At 37.5% G+C, this 25,667-nt stretch overlaps 1 protein-coding gene across 1 annotated transcript in view; it reads left to right on the forward strand.

Moving 5' to 3' along the window:
* Positions 1–345: 345 nt before the first annotated feature.
* LOC122144702 (E3 ubiquitin-protein ligase LNX-like) overlaps positions 346–25,667 on the forward strand; it is a 43,270-nt gene continuing 17,948 nt past the window's right edge. Inside the window, exons 1-4 of the mRNA XM_042755843.1 lie at positions 346–582; positions 4,373–4,880; positions 22,007–22,260; positions 23,763–23,918. Coding sequence (XP_042611777.1) covers positions 4,471–4,880; positions 22,007–22,260; positions 23,763–23,918 — 820 coding nt within the window. The 5' untranslated portion in view covers positions 346–582; positions 4,373–4,470. The remainder of the gene's footprint in view (positions 583–4,372; positions 4,881–22,006; positions 22,261–23,762; positions 23,919–25,667) is intronic.

A 25,667-nucleotide genomic window follows, 5' to 3' on the forward strand; every position in this document is an offset into this window, starting at 1 on the left:
GGATTTGTCAGAGGCATGTCACAGCTCGCCACACACCACCAGCATATTTGCATTCAGTTTGATGTTGGTGCACATTTGCATTTACTTCCTTTAAAAAATTGTATTTGTGTTGTGACAGATTCTAGTTTTGGCCATATTTTTTCTTTTTTCTTTATTTCTACAGTATAATGTTAAGAGCCTGCTATCTTCCTTTCAGTTATGCCATGTTTGTGTATGTGTGTGTGTGTGTGTGTGTGTGTGTGTAAACCAGTTCCCGGCCCCACCAGAGCAGGTTAGGGCAGTTCTCATGTTTACCTGCCTACCGTTTTAGCTCTGCCTCTTCTCTCTCACTTCCTGTATCAGGTGCGTGCATGCGTATGTAAGGAGTTGGTGGCCCAGTACATGATAGGATGGCCAGGGGGCCCTGGATTGAAATTCTCACTTGAAGACCACCAGGACAACTTACAGAGCTTACCGGACATCAGGGAAATTTTTAACCCGTGGCCACAGGGACAAAGTCCTCCTATTTTCTCTTTTACTTTTTCTCACTCACTCTCCCCTTCTCATTTTCCCTCTGCCGGAGCGGTTGGATTACCTGTTCAGGTAAGCAGGAGAAATACACCAGTCTGAGTATATTTACTCAGCACATTTTGTCACTAACTTTCACATGATATTGATTTTGTTTGATAATCATGTACTTGTTGACTCAGCACAGCTGTGGAGAAACTTTCTTTGTGTATTAAGCAAAGTATTAAGTCACAAAGGCCGTAAAAACTTGTGTGTGTTTGTACACATAGAGGCATGTGTGTAAGCATGGCACAGGTGTTTATGTTCATATATTTGTAGTGTAAACACCTTTAGCTTAGATTGATCATCGTCAACATTATTCTCTGGGTTAGAGAGAGTTTGTATCAGCGGTTCTGACCACCAGCTGTTTAGCCAGGAAAACCAAGAGCATGTCACCTGTCAGTGTGTGTGTGTGTGTGTGTGTGTGTGTGTGTGTGTGTGTGTGTGTGTGTGTGTGTGTGTGTGTGTGTGTGTGTAAATGTAAAATTACGGCTTCACTTTGGCTTTGTTTGCAGTTATCTTTATTGAGTTTTTACTGTATATGACATAACTGCTAGGTTTTATCAGTGATAAGATATTGTATGGAGTGTAAAACATCATTCATACAAAATACTAGTCATTTGTTAGATGGTAGTACATTATATTATATTATATTATATTATATTATATTATATTATATTATATTACATGATCATATAATTAACTCTTTTTAATGTAATTAAGTGGAACAATATGATGGTATAGAGAGAGACAGATAAGATGATTGAGACAAGAGCCTAAAGAAACAGAATGAAAACGTGTTGGAATAAAAGTGGGTTGAAGAGGAAGATGGAAGGAGAGAGGTTCATACAGAAAGAGGCAGAAAATGAAAGGGTGGGGGTGAGCTATGTAGATTTACATATGAACACTTATGTAACTCTCCCCACGCTACGCTGGTGTGAAGTTCTGTTGTTCCTCTCCTACATACCAGAAACATGTAGCCTCATTTCTCATATGGATTGTGTTTTGTCCAAAATGTGTCTTTTGAGATATATTTGCATTATTAGTAATTAATTTCCTTATGCACTCACTCACTCAGTACTCCCACTACTGTCATCTCTCTATGAGTGTTTTTTTTTTTGTGTGTGTGGCTATGCTAATTAATATCCATAATTTCCACTGAATAGTCATTATATGTGCATTAATCACTGTATGGACTTATTGCAATATTTATTAGCTATATGACGCAACAGTTGAATGTTTAATCTAAAGGGAACCCCAAGGCTCCTTGTTAGGACCTATAACTCGACCATTAATTCCTGTTCAACAAAATGATTACATAATATTGTGTGCCTGTGCAAAGATACAGAGAGATAGATTGTATAATGTCTATAGATCTAAAACATACTGTTAAAAAAATGTATAGCCTGAATACACTGTAAGTTGCTTTGGATAAAAGTGCTGCTAAATGCATAAATATAAAATGTAAATGTAAATGTAATTTTGATATTTAATATTTATTGCTGTAACAGCCAAATCGCACAAATCAGCATTTAGTTCAACATTTATATGTTGTCTTACTCTTCGTTCAAGTTTAAATCAGAGCATGCAAAGATTCAGAATGCTGTGGAATGTTCTTTTACAACATGTCTGAACAAAGCATGGTGAAGTCAAAAACAGATCCACAGCAGGACTGAGAGCAAGAGAATCCACCCAGCTGCCTATTTTCTTACAGTGGTACCTTCATCAAGCATGTCTATTTGTTCTATTCTAACAGAAGCACAGGTGGTATTGCAAGGCTGAGATGTTATTAGGAGAAAAAAAAGCCATCTATAAGCATTTTCACTAGTGGTCTCAGACTTTTAGACCCCACTATATATTTCTATGTTTGCGTTTGCATTAATTCCAGTGGTGCATTGTCGTACACTTTGTGTGATGGAAAAAGTATTTTTGTCTGTGCTAAGTGATATAAAAGTGCTGATACACACACACATACAAGGTGAGGCTGTGATTGGGCACAATATATTACACCATGATTGAACCATTAATACACACTATGTTCTGTGTAGGTCTGTATATTCCTTCCATTAAGCCATGTATTGAGGATAATTTCAGCATTTTCAGTCATTAAACACTGATCCCACTGGATCTTAGATCAAAATGTGCTGTTTATGTGTGTAGCTTTCTGGATGATTGTGCGTTTTAATGCCATTAGCACTTTTTATGCTTGGTAAACTTACCACTACTTTCTTCTGGGCCAAAGGTAGCTTGAGAAAAAATATTATCTCCTCAGAGAAAAATATGAGTGAAAGAGACAGAGTTGAAGGAAAGAAAGTAAAATGAAGCAAGCAGTTATTCAGTCCTGTCATACTGTTTGTTTAGGACAATGAATTTTTCACCAGAAGAAGCCTTTGAATGCGGGAAGACAAAAGAAAATGGAAAATCGCAATTGAATAAGAGCCGCAGGGTAAAAGCAATTATTTTTGTGTGTTTGTGTGTGTAATGCAACTCAGTCACATACTCAAGCCATATAGTCACTCTGAAGGATCATTAAAGAGATGATAATTTACAGAGAACGCAGGGTTGCCAGGTATAACTGTGTCCTTGGGCACACTCCTTTATGGGTGGGAGTGTGTGTGTGTGTGTGTGTCATTTTATATAGTTCTGGTTAAGCTCAGATCAGATTACAGGGAGGCAGACAATAAAGCTATTCTCATGCATTCACCTGCAGTGCCCTATCGTTCAAGGGTTTCTTCTTCAAATCAACAGTGGATGACTTCACAAAATCGTAGAAGCCATAATTAAATGCACAGAAAGATATAGAGAGACTATGAGGGTGTATACTGTGTTCAGTGCAGAGAATGTACTTGGTAAGACACTCCAGACAAAATTTTATGGCTGTAATAATATTACACTCCCATTGTAACCATGCAAATTCTCACGTGCGAATAAGTTGTCTGTACTACAACAGGTGTGGTGATGCACTCAGACTTATGAAAGAAGATCCTGACCACAGGACTACTTTGACAAGATAAAGTTAAACATTTGTCTTTATTTACTCACCCACATGTCATTCCAAACTGGTACTGTATGCTGTTGTTTTTACTGTGGAACATTTATTCATTTATTATAAAGTGATAGTTTATACAGACTATGTCTGTCAAGTTCCAAAAAGCACAAAAAAGCATTAAAAATATCAAAATATTAGTTCACTTTTGTGTTTCAAAGAAAATAATACTTATAATAATAAAGTTACGGGTTCAGAATTACATGAAAGTGAGTAAATAATGACAAAATATTAACTTAAGGGGTGAACTAATCTAAGATAGGAGTTTATGTAAAGTTAGCTACATAGAAACACACGCAAACTAAATTCTTTTCACTAGTAAATGACAGGCTCACATGAAGCTAGGTATTGCTTCTGGAAACATCCAGAGTAATGCTAGAAAATAGCTGTCTCTGTGTTGGCCATGCTAAAAACTTCAACTGTATAACTTGCAGTTATAAAATGGCTTCTTCTTTTTTTTTCTTTTTCGCCAACAGGGTTTATTAAGAATCTCAGGTGCAATATTGATATTTCTGTTGCCAGTGGAATATAAAATGAGTTTTGGATCAGTCTGATATTTATCCTTCTGCCAGCTCAGGGAATTAAAATTAGAGTAAGAGCAGAACGGGTAGATAGTAAAAACTCATTTTTGCTGCCCTCTTTTTTCTAAATTGTGTCTTTGGGTGTGTGCGACCTGCCTTTCCAGCTAACACAGCTAACAAGATTATAATGTGGACACACCTATTTGCCATAAATGATGGTTCCTTTCTTTCTTTCTTTTTATGTGCTCCTCCCGTACAGGTGGATGGATCAAAACGCAACCTGACACAACAAAGCCCTCCAACCACACAAAGATTGAGTAACGCTTCAAACTTTGACACCATTTCTACCATTTCACAATGAGTGATCAGGATAAGGCGGTTTGTGGTGCAACAGGAGTCAGTCCCACCTCCCCTCCCCCTGACCTATGCCATGTCTGTGGACAACGACACCTACAGGAGGAGAACCACGAATATACTTACAAAGAGGAGGTGGATGATGACCTTATGTGCCACATCTGCCTTCAGCCTTTGATCCTGCCCGTGGACACCCCCTGCGGACATACCTATTGCCAGGAGTGTCTGACAAACTTCCTGTTGGAGAGCGACTTCTGCCCGGTGGACCGCACTCCACTGATGCTTCAGACCTGCCGGAAGTCCAGCCTGCTGGTGCACAAGCTGCTGGATAAACTGATGGTATCCTGCCCCTTTACTGACCACTGCACTGAAGTGATGCCGCGGGGAGAAATGGAAGGACACATCAGGAGCCGGTGAGGAAATCGCCCTCAGAGCTGTTGTTGATATGATAGTAGGGATCTTAACAAGATTTGAGCTTCTAATGAAATTTAGGATGGTGGTAGACAGGCTTGGAAGATGACAGTCTGAGACACCCAATGTGATTTAGCCAAGTAGAACATGGATCTGCTTGTTTTGTTGGTCCTGGAGCAATATTGCTTTTATCATCACTTGAATACTACCAGGGGCGTAACTAACATTATGACTATTCTTGAGAAATATCATTGTTTTTTTGTGTTTTTACCTGAAGCCAAACATCATTGATGCAAACACGAAGCAGCCATTTTCCTATGGCAAATGCCTATTTACTTGTCAGCAAATCAATTAGGACTTTAGGCCTTCTGAATATTAATTAGGTAATGTTGCTTTATTATATTCATGAGCTAAGCTGATAAGTTTTATAATTGTCTACCTGTTTTCACTCCTGCAAATTTGAAGGGAAATGTATTCACCACAGGAACTTTATCTAGGGAAATTTCATCACACCAATTCCCATTGAAATGACTGGAAATGTGAAATGACTGGCCTGTGAAATTTCATCAGTCCACCAGTAAATGTAACCACATCTTAATGCTTACAACCATGAATATCATTGATAAAAAAAAAAAAAATAGTGGTGGGGTGATATAAAAATGAGGCAATCCCTAATCCTAACCCAAAACTAAAATCTAAAATCTTAAATCTTATTGGTTAAAAAGGATGTTGATCCTGACATTCAGGTCATTTTCAGTAAGGACTCATCTTCAGATGTCTATATTTGAAGGTAACATGAAGGTTTGGCAAGGCATAATTTAAGTTATTGTACTAGGTAAGCAAGTTTTGAATTGCTAAATGTAACTGATGCATTGAAGTCACGCTTCATCTTCTCATTGGCATTCATAAGCAGCTCTTCATTCAATGTCATTCATAAAAGACTCTTGTCAGTGATTTGCCTCAATAGAAGACATGTGTCGAGCACATCTCTGCCTGCATGCATTTGTTTGTTTATTTTGTTAGAGAATTATTTTGTTCTCCACTCCTCAGAGGTAGAAGCCCCACAGTGACCTCTGTTAAACTGATCTTCCACCTCAAAGCCTTTGGGGACATTATGCTTACTAATGCTTTTTATTGGAACTCTCCCTCACTCTCTCCATTTTCAGGATGGTAGAGACTCTGTCGTTCCTTTGGACTGTTTCTAAATCATTAGTGCTCCACAGGCCTGAGGGCCTCTGTTGAAATTAATTGCATTATGTTACTGGCGTTAATGGAAAGTTTCACTCTCATTTAAAATTCCACTTATGGAAACATAATCAAGTTGCCCTTTTCTCCAGTCAACCCAAAAACCCACACTTGCTTCTTTCCATACTATTGCTCCTCTACCCTCCCACATCCTTTTCTTTTTATATTGGGCACTTAGTCTTTCAGTTCATCTTTCTTTGTCTTTCTCTTCCTCTCACTGCTTTCTCCAAAGTGGTATGGTCTCCTGTGGTCTTAATTGGTCCAGGACTGTAAAGTTGGAAAACATTCAAAATGGGATGGGACTTAAGCGGAACAAGAACTTGTGAGGACCAGCCACGTGACTCTTTCTATGTAAAAATGGCCTTCCATTCACTTCAAACATTTTTCTATGAGAACATTTGTACAAAGTACAAAGTTACTCTTGATTCCATGCACGTAAGCTCAATAGCTGAGATGCATTTGTCAGCGTCAGCTGCTACAGATTGTGTTTGTGTCCCAGCATTTGTGGCCATGTGATGTTAAACCGTGAAGGTTCCTTCACACTGGTGACTCATAACATTGTGGTGAGAAGATCTGGTGTATTGAGTCAGTTTTGATCGCTGCTTTGATGTGTTTTAGTTAGTTTGCATGTGCTTTTTGTATTAAATGTAGAGAGGTTTGTATCTTGTATTGTATGGTGGTCTGTTTCACTTCTTTTGTTTTTGTGTTTGCAGTCAAGAGCATGTCTAGATGCACTTTGTCTCTCAGCGTGTAAGCATGTGCTTGAATCTGCATGTATTTGGCAGTCTACAGCCTTTCCTGGAATCCTGGATCAGATCAGAGAGGAGGGAATGTACTACTTTGGGCTCTTAAGAACATGCAATATTAATAATAGCACATGTTATACTGTCACCCAAATCATATGGTTATTGAAACTGCTGTAAAGTTTGGAGATCTATTAACCCATAACCATTGTCTGATTACATGAGCTTAGTTAGTGAGTTATTATCTGTTTGGAGAATGATTGAAAAAATATGAAAATATATCGCTAGATTCACACAGCTGAACAGATGGAAGACATTCCATGTCTGTCTGTCTCTTTCATCCATCCATCCATCCTTCACATCTACCCTCAACAAACATGTACACACAAACACACACACACCCCTTCATAGCTGAATGAACCGTTGCATTGCAGAGGGGGGTGGTCTTTGCCATACGCTCTACCATTGAGGCATATAGAAAATGACTGATGGACCCCCCCAAGCCTGCAACTCCCCCTCTCTCCCGTGTCAGTTGGGTTCGCCCCAGTCCTCTCTCTCTCTGTAGAGCATGCTGCAGTATAAGTCAGACGCTGTGTTGCCAACACTCACACATACTCTCTCTCACTCTCTCTCTCTCACATTTCACAGCAGCATGTGGGCTCGTGAGCGTAAATCCTCTTACTCTTGGACGATGCCCAGGACAGATTAGACTGCAACGCAACCATCGCACCCGACTGGTGTGCCAGCAAACACCGCTCTCTGCCTCCTCTTCTCCTTCTACTTCACCCTTCTCTCTTTCTTCTCCACCTTGGCTCCCATGCACCTGTGCCTGCTCCAGACTCCGCTCTTGACTCCTTTTCTTCTCAAGTCTTTCTTCATCCTGCACTCTCTGTTCTCCTCCGCTGGCAGCGCTCCGAGTCTTTACTTCTCCCTCTACTGCTACTGATCTCTCTACTGCTGAGATGACCGGGCTAAAAGACTGAGGGAGGTGAGGAAAAAAAGAAAAGTGGAAAGACAAAGAAAACAGAAGAAAAGGAAAAGGAAAGAATAGCTTTTTTTTTGACATTGAGAGAAAGGCAGGAGGGGGGTAAAAAAATTGTAAGTAGAGGTGGAGGAACAAGGGGCAGGGAGGAAGGCCAGATAGGAAAGACTGCATGCAGCCTAGAAAGAAAGCAAAAGAAAGAGAGACTCACGACAATTAGACCCTGGAGATAGAGGGTCATGAAGGTCTGCTGCTGTTGGTTCTGCGCCCTGGCTCAGTCCAGCAAACTACACTGACAATGTGGGCAACCTGCACATCCTCTACTCAGAACTGTGAGTAACACACACATCGGCTCTCGCCAATGTCCTGTGTGCGTATCCGATGTGAGTTGCGCCCATAGTACCATCTCATCTTTAGTCTTATACAGGACAAGTCGCACTGTACCCATCCCATCCAGCACTGCAATGTGTGCATCTGATTGCGTGTATAGGTGTGTTGTGTGTGTGTGTGGCCATACATCATTCTCATCGACCTGTATAAATCCCATTCGATCCCTTTTTTTTTTACCTAAACAAATTGCTTGCATACCTGTATGTCTTTCTGCATTGCTTGCATATGTTGTGTGTTATTGTTATGTAGAAGTTCTAGATGTATTGTTATGTCTAATATGTAATTTAAAAAAGAAAAAATGCATCCCTGCTATTTTTGTTTTTATTGTAGTTGTATGGCAGGGGACAGTGTAGATGGTGATTATGATTGCGTTTTGTGATGAAGCATGTTTTTGTTTGATGTACCAGGCAGTGAGGGACACTGCAGCATGGCTGAGAATGACCTATATGTGTGTGCGCAGGTGTATTTTCACCCAAATAATCAGGGGAATTGGGATTTGACATTTTGAGGACGTTTTTATTGTCATATATCATATATTTTTAAGACATAAAAAGAATGTTATCTTTGCAGAGTTTTACAAACATGCAAAAAGGGGACTGAGTGCACCGTTGCTATGCACACCATTCAGAAAAACAAAACACACATACTCATATCTGACACATCAGCACATCCAAGCAGTCTTGGAGCTGCACGGAACATAAAACAATTCAAGCTGAACTCCTCTATTGAGTCAAAATCCCCAACACACTCCTTATAAGAGTAAAATATACACTCTTATGCGGCTGTAAACAGCATAAGAGCTTCTTCATTGTGCACTGCACTGTTAAAAAGACACTTCTGCATTCAGCATGAGAGTACCGCGAGTGTGTCTGGGGAAAGCTGGTTTCTATTGATCCCGGGTCTTTGGCAGAAGAAAACACAATTGTGCCATGGTAAGTGTGTGTGAAAGGCTGAGCATAGTACAACAGACCACATTACAAATCCTCTCTGCTCTTAGAATTTAGACTATACACAACACAGACATGCTGAAAATGGTGGTGTGTATAGCATGGAAAATAAAGAAAAGGAGGACTGGAGTGTAACAGGACAGTAAGGTTGTCTTCAGAGGGATGAATAGTGAGGAGACAGATAAGGTAATTTCCTGCACCATCTGTCCATGGTGTTTTGTTTGGCTTGGATCTCTTAGGATGAGGTCTTTCTGGTCTTTCGTCTCTGTGTATGTGTGGGTCACCATATAAGCTGTGTTTTATGATTTATGTCCCTGTGTATGTGAGTGACATGTATAGACAACAAACAATCCTTCCATCAATCATTGAAAAAAAGAAAAGAGAGGCACTGTGTAGTCCATTTTTGGTTTGGGCTGGTTGATGGGGAGCGCGGGTCATTCGTCTTCAACAAATATAATGACAGAAAGCTTCTATTCTCATCTCTCTCACACACACACGGGTCTTATTTCTTGTATTTCAGCTAGTTGTTTTTTGCTTTGCCCAGAATGCCTCTCTTAATTTTTTTACGTATCGGTATCTTTTCCTTTCTGTCCTTTCTGGTGGTATCAGATGTTGAACTTCTCACAGAGTTTCTCTGTAGTGCTGTGGTGGCATTCATTTGAAAGATGGCAAAGTATCTTATATTAACATCGTTCTCAGGTGTGATCCAGTCACAAGTGTTCGACGAGACAGATCATGGTTTTATGTTGTATTAACATCTCATGTAACCAATCTTGCTCTCAAAATACTTGATACGTTATACTGTATTTTGGAATTGTTTTCACATAATCTAGTGCTATTCAAACAGCCGCAACTTTCCATATGTTTGGCATTTTCCAAATTTTTTCAATAAGACACTTATTTTATTTAAAAACTGCACTTAACCCGAGCAAAGGAAACCCTTGTTTTAGTCCAACTGACGATACATGAGCGGTCAAATATATTTTTATATATTTTATTTTTGTCTGGGACAAATGCGATGTGGTCCAATGCGTTTCTGACTACCTCCGGATCAACACCATTTTTTACTGTGTTTTTACACTTGGATATAGAACTGACTACGTGTGAATTAATGTTAATTCCAGGTGTAAACAGAGCTGATATCCTGAATGTTTGATCTCGGCTGGGCTTCCCATCTTCCTTTGACTATACACCTTTCCTTTCTCTCTTATGCTGGCAATTAGAGTTTGAAATGAACATTAGTCTTCTCTGTGCACGGTTGCAGATTTTTTTTATGCACATTGCTTGATGTGTGTATTGGTTCTTAGGGGCACCAATACAGGATAAACAGCATTACTAATACTGTGAGGCAGTTTGTAGTGATTTGTGTGATTTCTGCACCACTAGTGTCACCAAACGGTATTGCAAAAAACAATATGGGCAAGCAGGTAGCCTTGCCCTCAATCTTCATTCTCACTGGTTGGGCCAATGTTGCAGGTATGCGTCAGGAGGTTTTTGATTTGTCACAGTCTTAATCATAGTCATTATTACCGCTTTTTAGAAAATTAGTTTTCCATTGGATCACTTATAATAGTTATCGATATATTACAGGGACAGGGTGAATGTATTTTAACACACTCAACCTCCCTTCCTATCTGATGTCGCATCTCTATTCATCCAAAATACTTCTGCTTCCCCAACACTTTTTATGGATGTGTAGTTGTATCTTGTGTAAGGTATGGCTGAGATGTGCCGTTTCATGTTTGTGTGGATGTTTGATGTGTCTGCACATGCTTTATCCAGGTTATATTTATAGAAAAACAGCTCACCATATAATAAACACTTCTATTGTACCGTATGAACCACAATTTCATGATATGGAACTATGTATGAATCTTTTGATGGTTCATGTAATGTTGCATTCATGTAATGAATAGACTGTTTTTTTATTTTATTTATAAACTTTTGATTGTAATTTAAATTAGAAAGAAATGTTTAGCACCTTCCTGAAGTTTTTCCCTATTTCACTGATAAATGAGAATCCTCATTGTTGCATAACCATTGCTGTCATAAGAAGAATATTCCTGTCAATATGTTGATTATTGTACATTTTTATGTCCACTGCCAAATGTAACAAAATACATATAAATGTTTCGCATTTAAAGCCTATGAATACTAATAACATCATCGTTGTCCTCCACGATATTAAAGCTGAATTAAATAACGGCCCAGATAGGTGTGAGGAGCTTCTGTTAACATTAATGCAATGTAAGGTTTACCCTCAAAAGAAAGTGTTCAGGTGATAAGATGTACTTTAGAGGTAGACATCACACTTCTTGAGGGCAGACAGCTAACCATGTCTGGAGCGCTTTCATACATGACAAGTGGCATATGTGAGCTGGAAACAGTTCTTGTGAATCAGATATCTAACAACGATACAGCTGTGTTTGAAAACGACTTGGCTGCTCTACTCGTAGAATGTGAATAAGAGCGGCTGGAAGGCTGATCCCTGTCCCGTATGATACTCCTAGAAGAATATGGTTTTGATTTGTGTACTTCGCCTGATTTATATTTTTCTTTTAGTAGGAATAGATCAGTTATGGTGTGGGGAAGGGTGATTAGATTTTGTGTATGTGCATTAGTGTATGTCTGCAATGCCAGCAGATGGCTCTGGTCAGACAGCAGCATGTCCGTCCTCCAGGGTGACGTACGGGTGTAGTGAGAAAGCAGGCCGTAGCTGTGGGGCCACGTGTTGCTGTGGTGACCTTATTTTCAGGCATAAGTGAGCGGAGAACCGCTGAACGGTGAGTAGGTTTGTCCCTGCAGCATTCGCTGGCTCACTCATGACCGCATAACCCATCTCTTATCTGTGCCAAGGCACATCACACAAACAGCAAACTACATATCTGAAAAGAAATAATGGACCATGTTCACTGGATGTTTATGTTAAATAGATATGTACTAATATGAACCGTCACTGGGGAACAGGCACAGCAATGTTATGTAGATATACAGTACATATATCCACTACCAGTGACAAATTTTTTAAAATATTTTTGTCGTGCAATTCTGCATTTATTTGATATCAAATAATGGGGGGAGTGAAAGCAGTAATGTGGTGATGAAATTTATTAAAACTTAAAATAACTTGTTTTCATAGTGTAATATATGAGTTTTAAATATTTTATAAACATGTTACTTCAGAAATCTTTGTTAATATGCGTAATTTTAGTGCTCACAACTTGTGTTAAACATTTCTTATTATCAATGTTGAAAACAGTTGTGCTGTTACATTTTTCAAGAATTTTTGATTTAATATAATTCAATAATTTCTTATTGAATTATAGTGATAATAATTTCTTCCTATGAATAATATAGATATATATTATATTTATATATATATAATACATTAATTTTTATACAATTAAATCTTTTTCTTTTTTGGTCAAATGGACATCTACATAACCACCTTAAAAGCAGCTGTTGCATCCCTGTCAAACACATTAATCATTTTGTACTGTGTGACACAGCTCTTATAAAGACAGAGGCAAGTCCTGTTTTCATCCCTAGTGTTAATAAGAAGAGATTTCAAAGATAATGGTTATCTCCAATAAAGACTTTCTTGCTCAGCTTTTCCTTCCTTTTAATTACTCATTAATTTTAATTTTCAGCTTTTACATGCACATGCCCTTTAACTGGTGCGAGCTCTCAAATCAAAGCAGTCTTCGGTTTGCAGACAAATGAAAAGGATGACCTACATGTGACTGCCCTCGTTCTCCTCTGCAGAGTCAAATACGTGCTATTCTGCCACAACACTTTCCCCAAAGAGTTCAACAGACACTGGCTTACTCTCTTGGGGGCCTAGTTTCGTAACCTGCAGTTGTTCTGCATCCTCTGCTTCCCGCATCAGGTTAATGACTTATGATGAGGGCAGGACGTGCAAAAATGGTGTGGCTAATTCAACACTTTGGCCGCATCCGAGACAGAGTTGGCAGAGTCCCCCTTCTCCCGAGCTCAGCACACTGAGCTCAGGGCCGGATCATACACCTGGGCTGTGTTGCTCAGTCCCCTGCTGGTAGACAGTAAGAGGTGTAGGAAAGGCACAGGAAGTGGAGGGTGCGTTGTTTCCTCCGGCTTGCATTTAAAATACAGACAGCGTGCAAGCAGAAATAGAAAGATATGAAATACTCATCCCACAATATATAGACGGCCTAACCAATCATTTTGATGTGTATTTTGATTGTCAAGTGAGTTTTGAGTGACATAATAGTGAGTAGATGATAAGAAAAGTAAATGAAAATGCCTTTGGAAAGAGTGACTTGATTGGACTGTCCACTTTTTACAACATATACTCACAGAAAAAAGGATACAAGTAAGTAAGTAAAGTACTAAATACAAATATGTACTAATATGTACCATTTAGAGCTAAATAAAGGAACAAAGATGCACCTTTTAGCTTTTGTACCTTAGGGTACTTCCCCAGTTTGAGAGAGTGTAGAACACTTTTTAATGGTTGCTGAAGTAAGTTTCTTTTAAACTACATCAAATGCAGTAGCTACCCAGTATTTGATTTTGGATGAAGTTATTTTTGCTTAACCAGGGATGGCGCAATGCGATTCCACTCACTTCCACTCACTTTGTGACTTCACACTGAGCCTGAACTGGGGCGTGGCATGTCACACCAGTCAATCACAAAACAAAGCCAATCAGAAAAGGTGTCTCTTGGTTACAGTCTCAATCACACTAGCAGTACACTGTAACTATATAGCGTCAAATTAAAAGCATTTTTTTTGTGGTTCTCATTGTAGAATTTGAGGGATTTGGCATATAATATTTGATTATGAACTTGCAATATAAACCTTTTCGTCATCCACATTTAACTGTTTAATATGCAAGATTTTTGGTTCCTAAACCAATAGCGCAAACCCTCACCCACAGCAGATTTTAATGGTCAACTCAATCATACACTCACCTGCAAGGAGTAATTAATTCTTCACAGATTCAACTCAGATTCAGCTCAGAAAACTTATGGATGAATCTGATTGCAACAAACAGTTATGCTATCTGTCAATACGCTACTTTGGTCCAGTGAGGTTTAGTGTGGAGCAACCTGGCATTTTACCACAGAAACAGGACCAAAAACAAGATTTTGCTGTTGCTTTAGCACATCATGCCTTATAATAATCATTAAACATAAAAGTCAAAGATACAAATACGTTGCCTCTCAGTTTCAATGGGCTTTTGCGCACTAGTGAAAAAGGCCAATGCAGGGATCTTGTTCGTCACAGTGGCACCTCGGAGAGGACCGCATATGTGAAGATATCTGGAAAACTAGGACAAGCAGAGCTGCTCAAGTGAAGCTAAAGTGTGAATAAACAGAAGATTTACACATATACACACAAACCCAACAGTGAGTCATCTAAAGATGATTTTGCGTTTCTTAGGACAGATGCATTTTTAAAACATTTCAGTACACAAGCAAACACGTTCACTGGGGAACAAGGCAATCTAAAAACACTTAAAAATGCACCGGTGGGATGTCAGTTTCTTGTCCTTCTAAATCTGTTCAGAACAACACGCAAATGCAAATGGATGGCATGGAAAGGGCGTACGGAGCGCTTTCGTCTGACTGCCATGAGAGGCAGGTCAGTTGTATCTACCACTTCAGATTGGGCACAGGTTAAGCGCTCAGGAGAGCAAAGATAAACCAACACAAACCCCAGCACTGTCTCCAGCACAACCGTAACCGAGAACTGAAGCAGATCACTGGTTGCCTGGTTCTAACACTGAGAGGGAGAGAATGTGAGAAAATAAAGTCAATGGCGGTCGCCTCAGCTGGGGGTGGGGAGGGTAGTAGAGGGAATGAAGAACACATAAATCTGCTGCTGTCTTCTCCTGCTGTTTGTCTCATCACAGAGAGAAAAAAGGAAAGGGAAAACAAGTAGTGGGAGGGGAGGAAGAAGGTATAGAAAGAAGGGTATGAAAAAGGCGAGAGAGAGAGAGAGAGAGAGATGGTGAAAGAGAAAAGGGAGGTCTGCATATCATTGTCCTTATGCAGGTTGCCAGTGTGAGATCATTGTTTGGCTGAGTGAGTCACATGACAGTTTCAGCACAAGGAGAACTGGTGTTATTATTTTTGGGGCAAAGTGTTTTTTATTTGTATTGTTTTATTCCAATGCAAACTCCAATGGTGCATTAAGGACCAAAAGTTATTCTTGTTAATTACTAAAGGAACTAGAAGAAAACCATTCAAATAAAAAGATCTAAACATTTTGTTAGTTTAGTACTGGAAAAATAAATAAAACTAAACAAAGCTGGCGAAAGTACAAATAATAAATAAAACTCTATAGAATCTTGAATAATCTCGCAGTATGAAGAACGACCAGTTTCCTATGGTATGTGGATTTTTTAAAATACTTAGTAACTGTATATATAATTTAATTAATGGTTTATATATGTTCTGGGGGCGTATCTGTTTGCCCAAATAATTCCAAGCTCCATGGTTGTTGTTGCTAGTAGCACAACTAGAGAGTTCACTAAAGGATAAGTGGGGAAAAAAGGCTGTGAAATTATGAGAAATTTAAATGGATTTTAAAAATGTCCCCCAATGAGTTTTCCTTGGCCATTCATCTGTCTCTCTCCTCTTCTCTGGTCTTAATAGTTCTCCCAGAGCTTTTGCCATGAGTGTGTAATCCTCCAGACAATGAATTGCTGGACGTGAATACGTCACAACTTCTAAAGTCCCAAAGAAAAAAGATTTGTGTCTCCTTCTCCCTCCTCCTTCCAGTCTTTTTCTCCCCAAGATTATACTTTCCTTAATCCTTCCTCCTGCTGCACTGAAGTTCTGATCTTCAAACCCATCAGCAGATTAAGTACAGATAAGGAGGAAGACACTTCCTTTGATAAACTTCACAAAGACTGATTAAAGGGCATTTATATGTGGGTGCATGCCTCCCAAGGAGTCAAAACATGTCAGAGCAATTAAAGAGATCAGACAGATCGAGCATAACTTTTTCCAATGATGCGTTTCTCTTTAACAACTGTTCAAACTGTGTTTGTAGAAATGGCAAGAGCTCCTACAGTAATCACACACCAACTATATCACACTCATATTTTATTTACTATAAAACTAGACATAGTTCATACATTATGGATTGCTCAACTGTTAGTTTAACATACAAATCAATGTTCATTTTCTGCTTTCTATTTTTGACGTATTGCAGCTACCTGTACTTCAGACACTTTATTTTGTCTGAAAATAAAATCATTATATTACTTTATATAAATTAATTCAAATTAATTAAATATAATATATATTTCACATTTTTGATTGATGCAATTTTACTAAATTTACTAAATATAAAAATAAAATATAACATTCTTAATGTTTATATAAAATTAACATCAAATTACTAATATAATATAATATAATATAATATAATATAATATAATATAATATAATATAATATAATATAATATATAATATAAATAAATTTTTAATAATATTACATTTACAATTAAATAATTATTTGTTATTCTTTTACTGGTCCCCAGATAGTTCAAGATTATACTGAGCTGGTTGCAGGGACTCACACAATATCCTGCAGTGCTCTGAGATTTCAGATGTCAATCAGAACTGAATGTGCTGCAGTTTTGTCAGAAAATGCATTCTGTGCTGGTGTAGCGTTGCATTGCAATGCTGTCTGTCGGACAACTACAGTCTCCAGCTCTTTAACTGCTGCAGTGTATGTGTAAGCAAGTGTGTGTGTGTTTGTGTACGCCGGTGTAGCCACTTATAAGAGTGCTGATTGCGTGCGATGATGGCGTGATTTAGTATCTCTCTCTTTCTCAGTGGTTCAGCAGTGAGCTATGAGGATGACATTTCTGTCCTTTCCTCTCTGAGTGTCAGTTGTACACTGAGCTGTGATTACTGATTATCCTGATGCTTGGGTTGGATTAGCAGGATAGCAGTGGAGATTCCAGGGGGAAGGGATGAAATATCTCACATATTTATGATACCTCTGCTTCCCTTAAGATGAATACACTTGAGTAGGAATGCAAAGGAGGAATGTATTAGAGTATCTGATGCAATATGCCTTTTAAATACATCCAGGGTGTATATACTGTATAGAGTGAAAATTCGATTGATGTTGCATTCAAATTATTATTAATAGTAGTCAAAAGTGTACTGCTTACTATTTTTGTAGGTTTTAATGGCTTTCAGCCACTCTAAGAAACAACCAACCTGTATCGTTTATTTATCTATTTCTGTATATATATGTAATATACAAATATTTATTACATTAATATAATATGATGATATGATATGATATGATAAGGAAAGCATAATTAATGCAGATCAGAAATTAGTATGTTTCATGTCAATAAACATTATGAATTTGAATCATTACAGTTCCTACTAGAAAATGTTGCAATACATTGCACTGCAAAAATTTGCAGTTAAGAGTATATATTTCAAAAAATGTTACCATGTGTGTTTTATGTGATAGATAACAAAATCTAACCTTCACCATGAGAATCAGTCAAAAAAACAACCAGTCCTGCAACAGTACTAGACTGAAAATATGACACTGGAACCTGATGTGTTCTCACACACACACAAACAAACTAAATGTGTGTGTTTGTGTGGAGGACTTTTTAGGTCAGTTTCAGGAATTGAGTCTGGCATCTCGCTCTGATGGAAATATGTTTGTATGTGTGTCTAAGACTAGTACATCCCAGTCTTAGAGCTGTGTTATTCGGGTAGGTTCAGGATAATCCATTCACTCAAAAGAGGATTGAAACATCGATCAGGTTTGATGACTTAGATTCAGACCACTGTGTATACTGATGTCTGTAGTTTACTGGAAGACTTAGTGTACTGGATTTAGTGTGTCCGAGCTGTAAGTAGCCAGCGAAATATTCTAGAGATTAATTTCATTATTATTAAGAGGAGAGGGGCACATAATTCTCCCTCTTTTTGTCAGGCCATTATGAGGTCTCTCTGGGCTGTGGCCCTACATCTCCCACAATTACAATCAAAAATAGGAAAAAATGAAAATGAAGAGCAAGATGATTGATTTTAGATTAAAAAAAAAATCTGTCTGTCAAATGCATCTCTCTCTCTCACAATGAATAAATGAATAAATATAAATAAACAATAATTCAGGTAAACTAAATTAATATCTAAAACTAATTAAAGTAGTAAAACTAAAAACTAGTATACTAAAATTAAACAAAACCAAAGTCTTGTTTTAGTATAATTGAGATACTATTATATTTTTCAATTAATATTTTAAATTAATTTTAATGTTTTACATTAATTTTTATTTATAGATTTTCTATTTTCATTTTAGATCAAGTTTTAATAATTATGATGTTTAACTGTGATTTTTTGTTTTTATAATTTTTTATTATGTCTATCTCGTATATTTATTTCAGTTTTAGTTTTAGTTATACATCAAGTTAAACTAAAAGAAAATTAAAAACAGTCATAAAATAATAAATAAGTTTGTTTTTAATGTTTTATTTTAGTTCATGATTATTATATTTCAAGTAATGAAAATGTTTTTTAATGGATTCAGCTTAAGTTAACTATAATAACACTTACTTAAAAATAAAATAAATGTTACCTGAATTTTTTTTATATAAAATTTATATAAAATGTAAAATTAATATAAAACCCTTTGTTTCAAAACCTTTTAGAATCAATGACATTTAATGATAATGACATCCAGTCTGGAAAAAGGTGCTTGCTTATTCATTCATTCATTCATTTATTCATTGCTTGATGGAAAAAAAAAAAAAAATAAAATAAATTAACAATAACAGCATTCAGGGATGATTACTCATGAGGATGAGTAAATAATGACTATAAAAATAATGATCATTTTCAGATGTACTGTCTCTTCAAGAAAACTAAAGGCCCGTTTAAACTGAAAGAATACAGGATGGATGACAGTGAAGCAAAAAGGATGCATGAGAAGAAGTTGTTGAGGCTCGGGGTCCAGGGAAGATTGAGAGATTGAGGGAAGTGAACAAATGAAAGAAAGAATGGAACATGGGGAGACAGCGATGGAAAATGCATAAGAGTTGTTAATCTCTCTCTCTTTCTCTTTCTCTCTCTCTCTGTTATGTATCCTGCTGCCCATCAGTATGGCTGCATATGGTGTGAAAGAATGAAAATGAAAGAGGAAATTGGGTGCAAGGTGACTGACACATGCCATCATTCATTTAACGAGATGGATGGATTAAACAATAACCTCTGGATTGCTGTTATTGTGGCTGCGTGGTTTATGTGTGAGTCTGTCAGGACAAAGACACAGCTTATGACTTCAGACCACAGACTTCTGCTTTATCTCTAGCAGGAAAGCCTGTTTTTAATTAACATCTGGCTAAGCCCATTAACGAAGGAACAGACAAGACCATTGTGTCGGATCTTTTCTTTTGTCTCAGACTCTCTCTTTCTCTCTGCACACAAATACAGTGCACAGCACTATGCAATCTAAACTATTATTATTATTGATATTAATATTGTTCTTATATTAAAACAAATAGTATAATTTGCAACAGTTTTCAGAGTTCACTGAGGATTGTTTGGTCAACACTGAAAAAAAAAGAAAAGATTTTCTTAATCAGTATTTTTTAAAGCAAAAACTCACTTAAAGGGGTCATATGACGTTGCTAAAAAGAACATTATTTTGGGTATTTGGTGTAATGCAATGTGTTTATGCGGCTTAAGCTTAAAAAAACACATTATTTTCCATAAAATGTACATTATTGTTGCTCCTCTATGCCCCGCCTTTATTTTTTAAAAAGCTCATCGTTCTGAAAATCGAGGTGTATTCTGATTGGACAGCTATCCATTGCATTGTGATTGGCTGAATACCTCAAGCGTGTGTCAGAAATGTTACGACCCTTAACATATTGTGATGCCGTGTCCTGGTCAGAACACCGGTGCGACAAGACAAAAATATATAAATAAAAAATATAACAATAAAAACCCATTATAAACTATACATTATTTTCATCCAGTGTAGACATAATTACTGATTATAATGACTTATATTGTATTTTTATGCGTTGCGTTGCATATCCCGCTGCATAAACATAAAACCATGTCTGAATTTGTGATTGGAGAAATGACAAACAACAAGCACTACTCTAAAATGCTCAAAACTCATGTTTGAATCGTCAGTGGCAAATTCTTTAAATATGTAAACGTACTTACAGGCTGTGAGTCAGAAGCGCAAGACTGTCCTTGCAATTGTGCCTTTCATTGACTATACAGTTCTTACCAGTTAGCTGTAAATGACTCCATCCATCCATCTTTCTATCAGTCTATCTATTGGTCTGTCTGTCAATATCAGGGTAAGTTATATATGAGAGTAGTGGTCATCACAAAAAAACTCCTAAGCTGTAATTTTATCCTGACACATTGTCAATCGACCAGTGTGAGGTAGGATTTTGAGATCTTTCATCAGTACTGTAACAGAAGCTGATTAAAAGCAGCCGTTGCTCTTTTAGGGTGGTTATTAAGTTTGCACACCTCTGAGGCACTCCAATCAGTGGTCAATAGTAAGTGAGATATACGGCCAGTGTCAAGCTCTCTGCCACACATACCTTTTCTCTCTTTCTCTCTCTTGTGGCGTCTATGAGGGTGAAGACAGGCATGAATACGGAGACAAAATGCTTTAGTTTAAACCAGGTCCCCAAGGCATGGCATCTGTACTGGTGCTGTACACATATTTTTGGCTGTATGTGTCCTCCCATGATTTATCTCTTCACAGCCAGCCCTCAGAGAGAGAGCTGTGCTCCAGCAGCCACCATAATGGTGCCATCATTCACTTTACAATTGTTTGATTTGATTTGATGGTTTTCTTGTTAGTATAGGACTACAACTTTTACCTAACTGTTTAGTATTGATGAAATTACCCAGTTACATCAAGTGCGTAACTGGGAAGTCTGTCCCTACCTACCTACCTACCTACCTACCTACCTATCTACCTACCTATCTATCTATCTATCTATCTATCTATCTATCTATCTATCTATCTATCTATCTATCTATCTATCTATCTATCTATCTATCTATCTATCTAATCTGTCTGTCTGTCTGTTTGTCTGTCTGTCTGCCTACCTCTGGGTAGCCCCGCCCACACTGAAACCTCATTGGTCCAAAATAAAACATCAAATATCTTCTGTCTGGATGTGAGTGGGTGACATTGTACAGAAGTTTCTACGTTTTAATTCAGTGTGGACAGGCAAATTGCTTATGGCCAGATAGGACAGTCTAAAGCTCATATGCAGAATGGAGAATAACATGTCACCTTCTATGAAGGTTTACCCAATGTCTGTGTGTGTGTGAACATAATGACATTTGAGGAATGCTCTCGAGTACAGATTGAAGCGGCAGGTCTATTTCTGGATGTGTTCATATGTAATCTACACTATAGCGTCTGACTGTCAGTGTGTATGAGTACAGTAAGGTCATAAAAAGATGGCTTTAGCACATTATAAGTTTTGTAAGGTAAGGAATCTCATTTCAAAGGTGAGGTGTTTTATATTCTAGTCTTTGTGTTTGTTTCCCATGCTTCCTAGGGTGAAACCTCTTTGTTTGTTAGTCTCATCTGTGACAATGCAGCATAATTTATCAGCTACACAAGAATATAGACTTACGCAGATCAAGTACAAGTCCAAATACACCCTCTTGCAACAATGTAATTATTCCAGTCTCCTCTATGTGACTTTGCTTTCCTATTAGCCACACAGATGATGAGACATTCATTGTAAGGTAATGTATCTTGCTGACCTAGTTGTCGGTGTGTGGTTGTGTTTCACAGGTGTAAAGGAGCATCACACTATGGGCTCCCGCAGAGAGAAAGCGGCGCTCTCAGGAGGAAGACCTGCACAGACAGCACCTCAGAGCTCACTGTGGCAGCACTGCCCGGGGAGGGATGCCCCTCCTCTGCTATCGCCCTCCTATCAGACGAGCCCGGCCTGGTTAACCCCGCCTATGAGCCCAGTGTGGAAGATAACAGCCAATCTGGGAGCACCACCAGCCTGGCAGCACGCAGCGGTTCGAGGAAGAGTGAGTGTGAGTGCACACATTGTGCTTGTGTGTATTTGTCTAAATATTATTATAATTTTATATAATTTATAGTATTATATAATTGTATATATATATATATATTATATATATATATATATTATATATATATATATATAGATATATATATATATATATATGTATATATATATATATCTATATATATATATATATATATATATATATAATATATATATATATATATATATATATATATATATGTTAAGATTAATTTTTGGTGACTGTTAAATATTCCTTTTTATTATATATTTACTTATATACAATACAATGGCAATTTATTAATGTTTTATTTTTACATTTTAGAACAAATCTCAATTGTATATTATATATATATATATATATATATATATATATGTGAAAAAGGTCATTTTACCATTGAGGATATATGTCACAATATCTATAAATAATTGTCTTTTCCTCCTCCTTTACTGAGACTGTTAATCTGACTAATGTACATTGTTAAAATTTACCCTCTGTGCCATTTATTGCATTTTATGCAAAAATCTGTTCAAACTGCATGTCTGAAAAGGCTCAGCTGAGACACACAACTGACATTGCAGTTAAAGAAATAAAGAGGAAGATATAAAGAAAGAGTTCAAATATGCCTTATAAATACTCTGTGAGGCCTATTTCTGACCTCCACAAATGAGTTCAGATGTGTTTCATTTTCTGACATCCCCTCAAAACGTGAAGCCTGGAGAATGGGGACAATAAATGCTGATGCACCAGCATGTCTGGCTTTGAGACTGAAAACAGTGTGACACTCCAGCTGAACAAGCTGTCTGCTTCCAATCCGGCCAATGCTTCTGTCAGAACTTTGTCCATCAGGACAGAAAGACCGAAAGAATTGAGGAATGAGACAGAAAAAGTGTTTTAACCTTTACAGACCCAGCTAGTTTTGATACAGACTCTCAACTTCTAATAAACCCACAATAATAATAACTTCCTCCTGGAACATTAACTGACTCTAGGAACATAAAACAAACTTAACGGGTCATTAGTTTGTCAAACACTCTGTAAGTCTTATATATTTTCTCCACTGATCACCTGTAGTGTTTAAAAATCTTGGAAGTATCGAAACATTAAAAGCTTTTATATAATGTAGTTTTATTTTTGTCTGAAACTTTCATCTCTGATGACTTAAGTTACACAGACATGCAGAAGAATCTGTCCTGCACTTTCTGTGCTGATTCACGTCTGACCTAAAGAAGTTATAATCTTACTGCAGTGTCCACAATACAGCACCAGCAGGTGCTGCTTACTTCAGATGTTCATCGCTTGGCCTGCAGGTGCAATGTATTATGATGCTCAAAAAAGAGAGACAATTTGATTGGCTACTGTGTGCCAGCTCAATTATGATTGGCTGGAAGTGGACAGCATAATGTGTGAGGGACATGTCCAGGCATGTTTAGTAGCAACGTTTCTTTCTCCTCCTTTCTTACTCAGTTTCTTCTCACATTCATTCACAGATCGCAACTTTGACAGAACGTCAGTGCGTAGTCGCTCTTTTCGCCGCCTGAATCGAGCCTTCAGTGTCCTGAGGAGAACCAAGAGTGGGACAGCCGTGGCCAATGAGACCACAGAGGAGCTAGACAACCTCAGAAATGCCAACATACCACCTGAGGGTAAGTTTGTGTCTTGCAAGTATTGTATTTGGGCATTTTCCAGCTGGTCAAGTTGGAATCCAGATGGTTGACCAGCTAAACACCAACTTGGCTTGGCAAGAAGATCAGCTAGACCAGAATATTACCAACTGGGTAAGCAGCTAGACAGAATGTAACCAGTTAAGGACAACAAACCAAACTGTTTTTTTTAGATGCACTGTGTTATAAAATTAGCATGTTTATAAATATGAAAGAATTGCTAACTGTGTAGTGTAACTGTGCTGTTATGAAGCATTATTGCATAGCACCTCATAAAACATGAATTTCATTCAATAGCATGCTAAACCAATATCAATGTATAGTAAAAGGAGAAAGGGAGTGTCAGAAGGTGGCAGTCTGGTTTGGGTCCGCTCAGCCCCGCAGTAGCATATGGTCCTTTAATAATGCAGATGGAGCCCGAGGAGACTTGTCAGAGGGAGACAGAAAGGAAATGAAGCAGTGTGTCGGGACAGGGGGACTGGACAGATGAACGGTGAGGGAGAGGGTTGCTTTCTGAACGAAAACAAAAGAGAAAAAGAGTGCTTGGGAGATTGAAAATGAGTGAGGAAAATACTGATAAGCATCTGTGTTTGTTATGTAACACCCTGGTTGCAGTAGTAATAAGCTTCACTTTCTCTCTCCCTGCAAGCAATCAGAGGAGATGAGAGGAAAATATTGACTTTGAAAGTGAGAAACTGCAGATTGTGGAGAACAGGAGGATGCAAGATAAAGTGTGTGTAATGGAGAAAGAATGGATGGATAAAGATAAGGAAAGACAAATCACAGAGATTGTTACCGAATCTAGCTGTAGTTTACAGTCTGTTCAGACACAGGTGAAGTATGAATTTTTCACCCTGAACAAATACAAATGTATATGCATATTATGAACACATTTACAGTATGAACATACATGGTCAGTTCAGTGATAAGTGGAGCCTTACTGTCAGCTTCCTCTAACAGTGATTCTTCAGTGATCTTTCTCTTCCTCATGTAGTAATAATTTAAAAGAAAAATGAAAGAAAAAAATATAAATATACATATTTTATACATGTATATATTTGTTTCACTATATACACTACTGTTCAAAATTTTTGGGTCGTAAGATTATGGGTCGTAATGGTTTTTGAAAAGAAGTATTTTATGCTCACCAAAGCTGCATTTATTTGATCAAAAATCCAGTGTCACATGATCCTTCAGACTCATTTGATACTTAAGAAACATTTCTTATTATTATCAGTGTTGCACTGCTTCATATTTTTGTGGTGATACATTTTTTATGTATTATTTAATGAATAGAAAGTTCAAAATAATTATATTTATTTTAAATATAAACATTTTGTAACAAATGTCTTTACTGTAACTTTTAATCAATTTAATGCATTCTTGCTTATTTATTTATTCATTTATTGTTTTTAAATCTTACTGACCCCAGATTTTTGAATGATAGTATACCAGAGGTAAACAAGTTAGTGGATAAATGATTGATATAAATGTTAACTCCATCACTGAAATGATTACATTCATCTTGAATACATTTTGGGAAGGCTTTGCCCCCCCTTGCTTCCTCTAATGGATCGATGTAATGATTTTCTAAGGCTTGAAGTCATGTTTGGCTCTGCTTTGATCTGGACAGATGCCCTTTTTGTGTAGCATAGAAAGTGATGATCATGTGAGAGTTGAGTAGAAAAAGGGAATGATGTGTTGTGCAAAGAAATTGATGCAGAATCCAAA

Source organism: Cyprinus carpio, unplaced genomic scaffold, assembly GCF_018340385.1.
Source record: "Cyprinus carpio isolate SPL01 unplaced genomic scaffold, ASM1834038v1 S000006753, whole genome shotgun sequence".
Lineage (NCBI taxonomy): Eukaryota > Metazoa > Chordata > Actinopteri > Cypriniformes > Cyprinidae > Cyprinus > Cyprinus carpio.